The sequence below is a fragment of the Bos grunniens genome, chromosome 23, assembly GCF_055505025.1.
Source record: "Bos grunniens cultivar Pamir isolate PY7600 chromosome 23, Bosgru_T2T1.0, whole genome shotgun sequence".
Taxonomy (NCBI): Eukaryota; Metazoa; Chordata; class Mammalia; order Artiodactyla; family Bovidae; genus Bos; species Bos grunniens.
In genome coordinates this window covers 14,522,097-14,536,972 of record NC_141187.1, presented here as the reverse complement: position 1 = coordinate 14,536,972, position 14,876 = coordinate 14,522,097, and the positions used below count along the sequence as shown (strand labels likewise).

The window sequence follows — 14,876 nt, the reverse complement described above, 5'->3', positions numbered from 1 at the left end:
CACCTGCTCCCCAAACCCCTGTTGTTTCCATTCTTCCGGGCCCAGGGTCCCGCTGCGATTAGGCCAGTTTCCATTGTCCTCCTCCCGAGTGAGCCCTCACCACTACTGGGTGGTCTCAGAAGGCCAGACACACTTTTCTGGCTCCTCACTTCCACCACAACTTCCCAGTCTTCCCACTGGCTCCTTCCCTTAGGCTCAGCCCCTCGTGGCTACCCTGGGTGATTCTCCTGAACTGTTCTCAGAGATCCCAGCCCCCAGTAGGTGACTGCAGAGGCAGAGCCCAGGGGCCCTCATTACACAAGAAAGAAGCAATAGGTATAATAGCACATTAAAAAGTGACTTTTGAACCTGAAAGCTGAAACCACCTCCATTTGATTTTATCTGTTATTTACAAACCCACTGACACATTTCCCCTTATCTCCAGCCTCTTCTGAAGGAGAACAATTCCCGCATCAAGAAGCACTCTTTGTAAGGCAGTCATTTCACACACCAGCTGGCAGTTTGACCTGCAGTGAGCCTTCACTGGGGCATATTTCTTTCCATTGACTTTTTTTAAGCATTAGCTGATTTAAAGCCAAGTGGATAGAACCAAGCCTTATCTTGGAGTGCAAAAGTTTATTATCTGTATCAAAGAGCAATGTGAAACTATGTTCATGTTACTCTACCTAAAAGCTATATACATTGCCAAATCAAACATCTTACTTTATATCCCTTAGGTGAACCCTGCCCTCTACCTCCCCAGTCAATGAGGGGTCCATACAAACTAGCCTCCCATGTGAGTGGGGGATGTTGGGAACAGGTGTAATAGCCCTATCCACCCCCAGCCTGGAGCAGGAGAGTCTTGAATGCGCTCGGGCACCTCTGAGAGCATCCTGTGCTACTTTGGGGCTACAGGGATGGAGGTCAGAAGCCGTGATGCAGGAGCCCTCCCCTCGCCCCAAATAGCATCCCTGGCAAAAAGAGCCACATCTTCAAATGGAAAGAAAGATTATGATCTACATTTTATCCTCCAGGGCAGGTCTTAGAAGCTGGGTATATTCCTCCTTTGCTGAAATGAGGACTTCCAGGCATCTAAAGTAACATCTTTTGAATGGATGCCAACACAATCATGAAGCCTCAGCTCCCTGAAAAGTTTAGTATTTAACAATTCATGCTGGTTACTCAGCAGAAAATTTTCCTTGTGCTTACCTAACCTGCACATTTGTTTGAGCTTTTCAACAAATGCACTCATTTACTTAATTCTCTGAATATGTTCATGGAATATTATCACATACTAGAATAGTGATATCAATAAGCTCCTCAGCTTAATTAAGCATATTCAACAGCCAAATGCCTAAGCTTCAGACAGAATGTGCTAATCTCATATAAATATTATGATTCTTTGGGTAGCCAGGATGAGTATCCCATAAGAAAGGAATCTGGTCTCTCAGACATAGTATAATTTGGTCTTTTTTTTTAATAAATGAGAGTGTCTCACCAAATATGATCACCAGGTACTATCCTAGTGATAAGAAAGGAGCCCAGGTCTGGTGTTTTCATCCCAAGCTGAAATGCTCATCAATTATGGGTCACGTCCTCCTCTACAAGGGAGGGCCAGGGTGATGGGGTGCCCTGGAGAGAAGAAGACCCATAAAGGGAATCAAAGCAAATTACAATATGTTTTTCTTAAAATCACTGATAGTTTATAGAATGAACTGCATTCTTTCTCTCTGTGAGTTAATAATGTTACCAAATATGATCTTAAATGGAAGAAGCATCTTGAAATTCCGGAGGACTGAAATATCATTTTGGAATGAAAAGGCTTAAAAACACATGCCAAGCATTGAAACATTTCTGGTCTCCCACCCTGTGCTCCGTCCTTGGACCTTTGCGTCTAGGGAACCCAGGGAAGGACCCAACTTCTGCTCCGGGGGAGGGCTGCAGACTTCTCGGATGCCTTCCTCCAGCCCAGGCCAGTGGGAAAGCGCTGGGGCCGTGCTCCTGCTCTGGGTTCCGCCTGACTCTCCGTCCTCCAATCTCCCCCCTCCTCAGTCAGGTTCCTGAGCAGTAACAGAGCCCTGACTAATAAGCCGAAACAGTCCCAACGGCCCCCAACCTATCACTGCAGCTCAGGTCGTGAATATTCTCAGTCCTCACATGTGGCAGGTCCCCAGAACAGTTTTCAGCATGCTACAATAGCATCACATCTGAAGCATACCGCAGTGGGTCTTTAAATTTTAATTTCTTTTTATAAACACACACAGATACACTTTTACATAAACCATAAGGCATACTCACTTATTGATGTGTGATTTTGTTTTCATCTTGCTTGGCTCTCACTTTCTCACCCAGTTCATCCTCCACCCATTTCCACCCACAGGTAACACATCAGAACAACTTTGTAGATTCCCAAGCAGATCAGCTCCACACTCAAAAGTGCATGTTTATAGGTGTGCGCCCACTTGCGCACACACACACACACACACACGCACGATTATACACATATACATACACGTATGGGAGGTTCTTATCATTGTTTGACCAAACAGGGTTATTTATGCCTCTTTGCCCCCACTGTCTTCTTTGCTTCTTTTTTTTCTCCTTTCCTGGTGTGTTGAATTGTTAAAATTGCAGCCTTCCCTCTCTGCAAGGCTCTCCCCTGCCTTTTTTCTGATTCTCTATGATTTGGCTGCTATGGCACATATTTTTATTCTTCTAGAGTTAAAAAGTTACTGAAACAAAGTCTTAAGTTACAAATCCACCCTCCTCCACGCACAACCAGGGCTATAGCTTGTTTCAACTCCCCTTTGGACATCCTCTCACCTTAGCTCCAACGTTCTTACTGCTTAAAATTTTAGTTTTTACACACACACACACACCACACACACACACACACACACACAGGGTGTTTTTAGTAGCTACTAAATATTTTTACTTAAATACTCTACTTTTTATGTACATCTTTGTTTCTTTTATTTTCCATATTTGTCTGAGTTTATTTTTCTTCTTGCTGATCATCATAATAAGGCTTTATACTTGCCTTGTTGTTGTTCAGTTCCTCAGTCGTGTCTGACTCTTTGAGACCCCATGGACTGCAGCATACCAGTCTTTTTTGTCCTTCACCATCTCCCAGAGCTTGCTCAAACTCAAGTCCATCGAGTCGGTGATGTCATCCAACTATCTCATCTTCTGTCATCATACACGACCAGAGGCCCTGAGGGAGGCATGGGGAGTGTGCTGGGCTCTGGAGCTGCATGGGTTCCTGATATCATTCCCACCAACCCCCGGCCCACTCCCACCCCAGGACCTGGCTCTGGCCCCTGTTTCAGCTTGCTGGGCTCTCAGATCTCATTGCTGTATCTCAGTTCAGTTCAGTTCAGCTGAGTCACTCAGTTGTGTCTGACATTTTGCTACCCCATGGACTGCAGCATGCCAGGCTTCCCTCTCCATCACCAACTTCCAGAGTTTACTCAAACTCATGTCCATTGAGTCGGTGATGCCATCCAAATATCTCATCCTCTGCCGTCCCCTTCTCCTCCCTCCTTCAATCTTTCCCAGCATCAGAGTCTTTTCCAATGAGTCAGTTCTTCGCATCAGGTGGCCAAAATATTGGAGCTTCAGCCTCAGCATGAGTCCTTCCAATGAACATTCAGGACTGATTTCCTTTAGGATTTACTGGTTTTATCTCCTTGCAGTCCAAGGGACTCTCAAGTTCTCCAACACCACAGTTCAAAAGCATCAATTCTTCAGTGCTCAGCCTTCTTTATGGTCCAACTCTCACATCCATACATGACTACTGGAAAAACCAAAGCTTTGACTAGACGGATCTTTGGTGGCAAAGTAATGTCTCTGCTTTTCAATATGCTGTCTAGTTTGGTTATAGCTTTTCTTCCAAGGAGCAAGTGTCTTTTAATTTCATGACTGCAGTCACTGTCTGCAGTGATTTTGGAACCCAAGGAAATAAAGTCTGCCACTGTCTCCATTGTTTCCCCATCTATGTGCCATGAACTACACTTGCATAGTTCTTTTTATACGCCAGACAATCTTCCAAGCACTTAACATACGTGACCTAGTTGAGTCCTCTCAACAGATACTGTCATTATCTCTATTTTGCAGATGAGAAAACTGAGGCACATTGGCATACTACTTACCCGAAGTTGCCCAGCAAATGACCTGGCTGGTCTGCGGATGAGGGAGCTTGGCTCCAGAGTCCATGCTCTCTTGTTTGGCTGCCTCTCAGTGAGTCCTGCTGGAGAGGGGGCTCTGTGCATAATGCAAGTTTAGTCCTCTTACAATGGAAAATTACTTTCTTGTGTCCTCACTATAAATGATAGTTGGACTGTGTATAAAATTCAGGTTGACAATTATTTCCCTCCATTGTCTCCTGGGCCTGTTGCTGTCACTGAGGTGGGGGCTGTTGTCTGAGTAGCTCTTTGCAGGTTCCCTGGAGCCTGGTAATAGTGGATCTTTTCCCCTGAAGTTCTGCAGTTGCACTATAATATGTTCAGGGGTAGATTTATTTTTATTTAACCTGCTTAATGCTCAGAGTGCACTGTCAACCCAAGGGCTTATGCTTTCCTTCAGTTCTGTAAAAATCTCAACTGCTATCTTTTCCAATATTGCTTCTTCACTATTGCCTCATTTGCTTCTCCTAGGACGCTTATCAGACTGATGATGATGCCTCTCAGTCGCTTCTCTGTGACTCTTAACTGCTCTTGCCAGCTTTACCTCTTGCTTTCTGTGCTGTGTTTGGGATGGATTTTTCTATACTATCTTCCAGTTCACTAATTCACTCTTAAAATATGTCCAGTCTGGGGTTTAGTCCCTTATCCCTTCTATTATTTTTGTTTGTTTGTTTCAATGATTCTAGTTTTCTTTTCAAAATTTCTTTCCTATCCACTTGCTCTTATTTCATTTATATTAGTTCCTATTTGCTGCATGATTTCTTGTTCCTTTTAAAGAAAACTTACACCTGCATTCGCCTCTTTGAGTATTCTCAACATGCTTATTTTGAAGTCTGTCTTGGGAGTGTAGACTGGAACAGTTGTGATGAAGAATAGTGTTAATTCAAAACACCAATCTGCTGAGACCCAGCAAAGGAGATTTCTCACAGACTTACAAGACTCCATGATGAATGGCCATCACAGTGCTATTTCTGTTCACGGAAATGGGGGCAGTCTAGTTGTTCCAGCCTCCGGAAAGAGAAGTAAAATTGGGGAGTCAGGGGTACTTACTATGAAATGTATGTAGCAGTTACAAACTGCGAATTAGATGCACATATAGCAAAAGAGGTAGATGTCCAAAACACAGTGCTGATAAATAAGCAGGAAACAGAATGAGATCTGTAGCACAGTGTTATTTCTATAAGTTAAAAAACTACACAGAAAGCTTATAATGCCGATTGTAATATCACATACAATACAAAGACGCACTTCAAACAAATTAGTGTGTGTGCCTGCTGGAGGAAGAGGAGAATAGGAATGGGGGTGGGGTGTAAGGCATGAGGATAAAAATGCACACACACACAGACATACACACACACACACACAGACATATGCACACACACACACACACACACACATAAACACACACACAGAGGAGGCTTTCTCCAGACTGATGAGGGTGGCGTGAGTAAACGGAAGAGTAAGACTAATTCAACCCTCTGTGCTTCTGTATCAATAAATGTCTTCTTCTGCCTGTCCAGAAAACTACTTTTTCATCTCTCACAAATTCATGTCCCAACTATTGATTTTGCTATCTTTTCTTAGCATTAGATTTATTCATATGTTTTGGCATTTGGGTGGACAGTTTCATTTTTAATGAAAACCACTTTCTCTCTTTCTCTTTCTCCCTGTCTCCTATGCTCACCCCTCTCTGTCTGACAGGCCCTCCAGGCCCCCAGTCCAGAAGCAGCTCTAAGAAGGACAGTCTGAAGCCGCTGCTCCCAGTAGTACTGGGATAGAGCTGTGGATGACCCGGTCAGAAAGTCAGTGGGCATCTCAGCTCAGCCAACAGAGACTGAGTTTGCCCTTTCTTCCATCTTGGGCCTGCGTGAGGCATGAACTCAGCCCCAGGCGGCTCAGGAAGAACTGGTTTCCCTTGGTCCCCTTTCACTCATAGGCTGGGTGGCAGGGAGTCTCCCCTCGACCTGCGGCTTCAAACTGTGTCTTGCACAGCACACGCTTGGTCTTCTTCCTACTTCTGGACCAGAGTCCTGAGACTGAAGGCTTAAGCTCTGCTTTCTACTGTGCATTTCTGTCCCACTTCTGGTCTTCAGAAATATGTCTTGTCATCTAACCCAGCAAAGCCTTCTCAATAGTCTGTTTTAATCTTACCCACCATTGCTGAGGTGGGAAGAGGTGATTCTTGACTCAATAGGTTGTCAAATTTCACAAACATGTTTAGATAAAGCCTGATGAAATATTAGCAAGGAGGAGATGAAGGTGCCTGATTTTAAGGCTTGAAATGATTTATGTACTCATTTATTGGAAATTCATCTAAGACTGTACACTTGCTTTATGCTAGGCCCATTCTTTTTACTAACAGCCTTATGAACCACTCAGGGAATGCAACCTATGGTAACCACAGTCCTCTGCTTAGAACACAGAGAAACCAGCTTCCATGTCACAGTCGAAAGCAATGCTCCAAATTCAGAGCCACTAACTAGACCTTCCCTTTCAAAGACACGCCTTGCAGTAAACATTCTGTGTTCTTCACGCACCCCAGTCCTGCTACTGAAGTGTATTTTCATTTGATTTCCCTGGGCTACAATACAATAATAGTGTAGTCAAATAGAAGAAGAGATTTCTTCCTGGGTCCAAAGCCCTTTGGAATTACCTAGGATTCTAGTATTAGCCATCCTCCCCCATTCAACCCCTCCCTCAATCAATGTACACCTGGCCTTCTCCACTCTCTGACCCCAATGGCTCTCTGACTGGAATGGCTTTCCCAACCCCCCCACTTTACCCCTTTGCTTTTCCTGGAACCCACTCAAATCTCACCTTTAGTAATGATGCCTTTCCCAACACCACTAGCCCACCTTTTCCTCCTCTCAACTTCCCTCTACCATTGACCGATGGTGAGCCATCTGCCCTTCAGAATCTGTCACCTTATAAATACAGTTTCCTTCCAATATGTCTGAAAGAGCCTCGATGCCTAAAGCTGTGTCACAGATGCTGGTTTGTTATCTTCTGATCCCATCCAAGAGTCTTGAGATACAAGAAAGCAGATATTATCCCAGTTATATTATTATTCCCTATTTTTCAAATGATAAAGTTGAGGCTTAGAGATGTTAAGTAAGCTGCTATACTAGAAAGTAACAGAATTGGAATTTGAACTTGAATCAAAATCGCTGCAGACAGTGACTGCAGTCATAAAATTAAAAGATGCTTGCTTCTTGGAATAAAAGCTATGACAAACCTAGACAGCATAATAAAAAGTAGAGACATCACTTTGCCAACAAAGGTCCATATAGTCACAGCTATGGTTTTTCCAATAGTCGTATATGGATGTGAGAGCTGGACCATAAAGAAAACTGAGCGCCAAAGAATTGATGCTTTTGAACTGTGGTGTTGGAGAAGACTAGAGTTCCTTGCACGTCAAGGAGATCAAACCAGTCAATCCTAAAGGAAATCAACCTTGAATATTCACTGAAAGGACTGATGTTGAAGCTCCAATAGTTTGGTCACCTGATGTGAAGAGCTAACTCATTGGAAAAGACCCTGATGCTGGGAAAGATTGAAGGCAAGAGGAGAAGGGGACAACAGAGGATGAGATGGTTGGATGGCACCACCGACTCGATGGACATGAGTTTGAGAAAACTCTGGGAGATGATGAAGGACAGGGGAGCCTGGTGTGCTGCAATCCACGGGGTTGCAAAGAATCAGACATGACTTAGTAGTAGTGTAGTCTTAGTCGCTCAATTGTGTCTGACTCTTTGCAACCCCATGGACAGTAGCCCACCAGGCTCATCTGTCCATAGGATTCTCCAGGCAAAGATACTGGAGTGGATTGACATTCCCTTCTCCAGAAGATCTTTCCGACTCAAGGATCAAACGCAGGTCTCCTGCATTGCAGGCAGATTCTTTACCATCTGAGCTACAGGGAAGTCCTTAGCAACTGAACAGTAACAACTCTTGACCTACGCATTTGCAATCACTTTGTAGTATAATCAAAATGGCAAAGAGGTTTGCTTCATCTCAAGTCCAACTTCAGCCAACTGGTTATCACTGCCCAAAGTGCTGTGTTGAAGAGCCAAAGTCAGGCTCAGTGGGAAGGCAAACCATCCATGACAGAGGAGCAAGGTCTGCTGTGCGTTCAGCTTTTTCAAGGAAGAGCACGTGGGCCACCTCCTTGCCATCCACCACATCATACTAACGTTCCTGAGTTGGGATGGAGTCTTCTATCAGTCTAGTCTGTATGTTCCGTAGCACTTAGAACATAGTGCTTAACACAGAGTGAAGGAGCAATAAATAGGTATCGCTTGACTGTAACATCAACATCCTCAATAAGGCACTGCATGGTGGAAGCTGCACAAACAGCTCGCAACAACTATACTGGGAGGACGTCAGTGAAGGGCTCTGGTCTGGACCAGCTAAGCAGCTTTCACTTGGTACATGATTTCAAACCAATATGCATGCAAAATAGAGTATGAAGCTTCAGGAAAATTGTTTCATCCAGAAAACAGTATCAGTTTGAAAAGTGAGTTTTGCTTCTGCGTGATGGTTATACCTCTCATATGAGCTACCACTTGGTACAGACGAACTGTACTCAGGAAGTGCACCACCTCCACGTGCCCTCCACGGGGTTGTTTCTGAGGCCCTGCATCTCTTCTGGAGCTCTGTGCACTCCTGCACCCCTTGCTGCCACCCCCACTCTGTCCATTAATGAATCTGAAAGGGAGATAAGGTGTTTCTAGCATCTACCATTGTAAATTACCAGAGACCAAATTACTAATTACCACCATTCTCCTACAAGCAGAGCGCTCCTCCCCTCCTCGGCATCTCCTGCCTCGGGTTGGGAGTCCTCTGTTTCCGTTTCATCTCTTTTCCATACCTCGGGACAGGGATGTGTCCAGGAACCCAGGCCAAAAGCAGCAGATTTATCACCATGCTAATGACAGCAAGCTGCATGCAGAGTGATTTCTGCAATCCCCCTCAACTCCTTTTGCCAAGACCTGTGGAGCTGCAAGATCCAGCCGATTACAGAGACTGTTATCATCACATGAAGAACGGCTCTGTTGGAAAATGCAATTAGATATCAGCCATGAGGCTATCTTTAGAAGCTTGTTGGCGAAGATCTCAAAAACAAAAATCGCCCTGTGGCGGATTTGTAGATGTTAGCCAAATTGGCCAAAACTGAGAATCACTAAACACATTTCCAACCTACCTCTGTCACTATGCGGCATTCTGACGACTCACCTCGTGTCCCCTAGGTATAGCTCACCGTTCAGGGAGTGGGTGTCTATGTTTGCAGAGTTTATAGAACTCTCAGTCCTGGTGGCAAAACCTCCCTCTCTATTTTCATGAGCACCATTTCCTAGCCTGGGACGGTGAGAATCTTTCACCCTATCATTCCAAAATAGCTTCCCCAGGGCTTGGGAATGGAGAAGGAAATGACAACCCACTCCAGTATTCTTGGCCTGGGAAATCCCATGGACAGAGGAGCCTGGTGGGCTAATGTGCATGGGGTCACAAAGAGTCCGACACGACTGAGTCACTAACCTGCCACCAGGCATGGGGAAATGGCCCTGTGGGAGGCACGTAGACAGGGAGGCACCTGGTCAGAGAGATGAGTTGTCAGGAAAGCCAGCTGTCAAGGATGTTCCTGGCGGGGAAGCTTGTTGTCATCGGGGAAGTAGTTTCCAGAGGGGCGGGCAGCCCCATATGGCTCTAAAGGATCAGGTCTTTGTCCAGTCTCATTAGGAGGGAGGCATCTAGGCACATGGGGCTTCCCTGGTAGCTCAGATGGTAAAGAATCCGCCTGCAATGTAGGAGACCCAGGTTCAATTCCTGGGTCAGGAAGATCCCCTGGAGAAGGGATAGGCTACCCGCTCTAGTATTCTTGAGCTTCTCTGGTAGCTCAGATGGTAAAAGAATCCACGTGCAATGCAGAAGACTTGGGTTCAATCCCTAGGTCAGGAAGATTCCCTGGAGGAGGCCATGGCTCCCCACTCCAGTATTCTTGCCTGGAGAATCCCCATGGACAGAAGAGCCTGGCAGGCTATAGTCCATGCTGTGGCAAAGAGCTGGACATGACTGAGCGACTAAGCACAGCACAGTACCCAGGCACATAAGAGGCTTGTGGTGCAAGGCACTGTGCAGATACCCAAGAAACCAGCCAGGAACCATGTAGCATCAGCACTCCCTACTGTGAACCTGAGAAAGCCCTTGATGACCTCCTCAAAATCAAGAGAGGGGTCTCAAGGGGTACTGCACTTGCCACAGCACTGTCTCCTTTTATTTGAAGAGTGTGTATGCCATGCTTCTTTAAAAATCAAGACAGCAATGTTGGAGGCTCAGCCCAGCACTGCCTCTGTGCCCCCAACTTGTTGACTCTGCTGGCACAAACAGTACGATCATGGGGGAAGAGACTGTTCCAGGTTTCAGGTCCTGATGGCTCCAGGCTCATCCAGTACTCATCCGTGGGCCAGGTTCCCACCTCCCCACTCCCTTCTAACACAGTCCCTACACTCTCGTGGGCCCCACTTGGAATTGGGGTGTGATGATTGCTTTCCCCAGTCCTTGGCTCCCTCTCTATGCCTAGTCCTCTCCGGTGAGGGGAGGGGAACACTGGAAGTCATGGCAGACTTGCACTGTGACACACCAGGAGATGGTGGTCTCCAAGGTGAAGCTGAGGGACCTGGGGATGTTTAACCTGCAGAGGACATGTCTAAGTGGAGAAACCATAGCATCCTCAGATGTATGAAGGAGTCTCACTGACCATGAGAGAGATCCTTTTTCTATGCTGTTCCAGAGAACAGACCAGGTCCAGATGGGAAAATTACAAGGAGTCATGCATCAACACCACATCAGTAATTCCTTATGTATGGTTTAACTGGTGGAACAGCCCGGGTACATGCAAGTGAGAGGTGAAATGACCATCTCATTCTGTAGAAGGGACTCCTCAATTAGGTGGGGAAATTAAACTGAATGGCCTCTGCCATCCCTCCCAACCTTAATAGTCTAGGAATGCCCTAGAACTTTCAGGGAATGGCCAGGTCTCCTGTGACCACTTCACTGGAAACTCAGTTCAGGCATAGCCTTTGACACATGTGCTGTGCTCAATTGCTTCAGTAGGGTCTGACTCTTTGCGACACTGGGGACCGTAGCCCACCAAGCTCCTCCATGGGATTCTCCAGGGAAGAATACTCGAGTGGGTTGCTGTGCCCTCCTCTAGGGGATCTTTCTGACCCCGGGATCAAACCTATATCTCTAAAGTCTCCTCCATTTGCAGGCAGGCCTTTACCACCAGCACCTAGGAAGCCATCTGAGACACAGAATGTACTTTATACGAGGAAAGGAGGCGGTGAAGTTCCCAGGCTCTCTCAGAATCCCCCAGTGACCTGATCTCGTATCCCAAACGGGATGTGCAGTACAGACAGCACTGACATGTTAACAAGTGCGTGGAGCCCTGGGACATAAACAAACTCCAGGGCGGCCGCTGCAGCCAGGCCTCAAGCACGGCATCACGGAGCTTCAGAGATGGGGGAAGCCAGGCGGTCATTCTGTCCCAGGTCCTACCCCAGGCAGGAATTCTCCATCCAACACCCCAACACATAGCTGCCCAGCTTCTGCTTGAGCGCCTTCAGGAGAGGACCCACTGCTTTGCCAGGAGGTTTAGTCCATTTTGAGACAACTTAATCCACATGGAGACAGTCCTCGTGAGCCATGTCTTCCCCATACTGAGCCCCAAATCTGCCTTCGTTTAACTTGACTTTTACCCTCGGCGGAAGGACAGAAATAAATCCGTTCCCTCGGCCATATAACAGTGTTTAGATTTTTAAAGACAGCCATTGTCTCCAGAACTCCAAATATTTTTTTTTTCCTGTCTAAACATCTCCAGTCACCTTAGCCATTTCTCACATGGTGTGGTTTCAGACCCCCTCACCAGCCCGGTTACCATCTTCTAAATATGTTCTGTTTTACGAATGTTCTTTACAAAAAGTAGCTCCTAGAACAAATAACCAACTGTATTCTGACCACTGCAGAGTACAGCGGTACTCTCACCTCCCTTGTTCCACTCACTGTGAAAAGTGAAAATGTTAGTCGCTCAGTCGTATCTGACTCTTTGGGGCCCCGTGGACTGTAGCTCGCCAGAATCCTCTGTCCATGGAATTCTCCAGGCAAGAAAACTGGAGTGGGTTGCCGTTTCCTCCAGGGATCTTCCCGACCCAGGGATAAAACAAACTGCATTATAGATGCATTATAATGGATTATAGATGGATTCTTTACCGTCTGAGCCAGCAGGGAAGCCACTAGACCTGCATTAATGCAATATGGTATTAGATGTGTTTCCTACCAAATGACCAACTGTTGTGTTCAAATGAAGGTTATCATCAACTAAAACCACAGTATTTTTTATTTGACACAGTTTCTTTATAGCTTAAAAGAAAGAAGTGCATTTCAAGGGAGCCCTATAAAGTATTAGAAGATCAAATCCTGCTTCCCCCTGCATTAATAATGCACACACAGAACTATTTAAGAGACTATAGCCCCAGCGAGGATTATGAGGGACAGTCTAAGATAACTGAGCCCACAGATACTGTCTCCAAAGGTGGAATGTGTGCTTGTACTGATGTGCCAGGGGCCCAGTCTCTGCAGCCTCTTCTTCCAGACATCCAGGGCATGAAGGGCTCTTCTTGGAAGCTGTACCACCTTTTTAAAATTTTTATTTGTCTATTTTTCTGTGCCAGGTCTTATTTGCAGTGTGTGGGATCTTTGGTTGTGGCATGTGGGATCTAGTTTCCTGACCAGGGTTTGAACCCAGGACCCCTGCACTGGGAGCACAGAGTCTCCAGGGAGGAGAGGTCCCTGTGCCCACTTTTGGCTTTCTCACCCTGCCTAAGGTTTTTAACACACCACCTGCTTCCAAGGCCACCTCTTCCTCCAGCCCGCTGAGGACTCACCAGGGGTTTCCTCTGTGTCTCTGACAGGTCGCCTGAAGGAGGAAATCACCCAGCGGCATGTGCAGCAGGTGGCTCTAGGTGGGTACAGAGTGGAGCCTGCAGGCGGACGGTGAAGGTAACACAGACTGAGCTGGTCTGGGGAACCCACGCCTAGCTGGACCTCAGGAAGGTCAGGGGTGGGGAGGACTGCTGTCAGGGCAGCTTCCTCTGGACACCCCTCCTCTCTGGCGCCAGGCTTCCCCTCCAGTGTACTTGCTTCCGGCGGTCAGCACCTGGCACCCACCCTCCCAGCAGCTGCCTCATCTCTGACCTTCTCCACCCCACATTCCAACCTGAAGTCACCCTCTATATCCCAGCTCCTCAGGGTCCTACTTGGAGCTAGACCAGCTAATCCCAGAAGGAACAACCGGTGGTGAAAACAGCTCCCGGTGGCTGAACTCTTCTCTGTGCACTGTTTTGTGTGCCCAACAGTCCTGAGGCCAGCGCCTTTTCTGGATGAAGGTGATTCAGTGGCTTGCCCAGGGTCACAGGCTAGCAACTGTCGGCGGTAGGACTTGAACCAGGTCTCTGAGTCCACCCCAGACGCCCTTGTCCCATGCTATTTACTGCCCACAGCAATGATGGGCCCATAACGCAAGCACTAAACCAACAGAGTGATATTCTGAGAGGCCCCGGGCACCTTTTAGGCAGTGGGCATCCACTGAAAATGCCCCCTTGTGATACACAACCCAAGGAAGTCACCCAGGGAGAGCGTTCAGCTCCCTGGAAAGCTGGCGGAGCAGGGTTCCTGGGCAGGACCCCTGTGTCCTCACCACCTAGCTGGGATCAAGCCTTCTAGAGCTTTGATTAAATAAGCTATTCTTGTATTCCAAACAGGGGGGTTCCCCTTGAGAATGTCTGACCCCTGAAATCACCTATAGCTGGAGAAACCTTGCACCCAGGGTCTCTGGGGGCTATGGAGCTGAGCCCCAGCACCATGAGGGTAATCCATTTGACTCCAGTAATTTGGATTAAGGGGGAAGTTGGTTGTTCAGTTTAGGTCATAACAATGATCATATCAAATAACTAGTGATTACATCAGAAACATACAACAAGGAAGTCTAAGCCACACAGACAGAACCCAAGCTTTTCCCTGTTGGGCCTGGGACTGAAGGGTCAGACGGACGTTCGGGGCCTACCCTCCTCTTGCCAGAGGCCTGTGCAGGGGCTTGGAGCTGAGATTCTGTGCAGGGTCTGCAGAGCACCTTCCTCCAGATGCAGCCAGGGCTCCCGGGGTCCTCACTCCTAGGGCCAGGCTTGGGTGGGGCACAAGGCTCTCCACTGGAAGCTGTGTTGAGATGCAGGTCACTGGATGGGGAGTTGTCCCTGGGGCTTCCCACTGGGCCTCTTCTCCAGTGTCCATCATGCTTGTTGAATAGAAACAATGATGTGGAAAATACCACTCAAATCATTCCAAGGGCAGTTTCACTCTGTGGTCTGGGGAGCCATTTCCATGGCTTTCAGGGCAGGACGTGCTCCAGTCTTTCTGCCCCCCAGTCCCGACCCTGCCACGTGTCTTCAACAGCAGGCCCCTCCTTAATTCCTCCGCTCACCTCTCTGGAGCCTTCTTCCAAAGTATGGCTGGTGTCAGGTTCAGCAGGGCCCAGCTTCGCCCAAAGTAATCAGCAAACCTCAAACGAAAAACACTGTAGCTGAGTCTCATTAAGAGCATTTGAAATGCCTAATTATCTTAAAAGCTGACTATCCCAATTAAAGAGGAAGTGGTACCATC

The 14,876-nt window shown here is 47.0% G+C and overlaps 1 protein-coding gene across 1 annotated transcript in view; it reads left to right on the top strand.

Annotated features, from left to right (window-relative positions):
- KIF6 (kinesin family member 6) overlaps positions 1 to 14,876 on the top strand; it is a 410,786-nt gene that overhangs the window by 369,309 nt on the left and 26,601 nt on the right. The window contains 1 exon segment of the mRNA XM_086369695.1: positions 13,133 to 13,183. Within this exon segment, the coding sequence (XP_086225821.1) occupies positions 13,133 to 13,183 (51 nt within the window).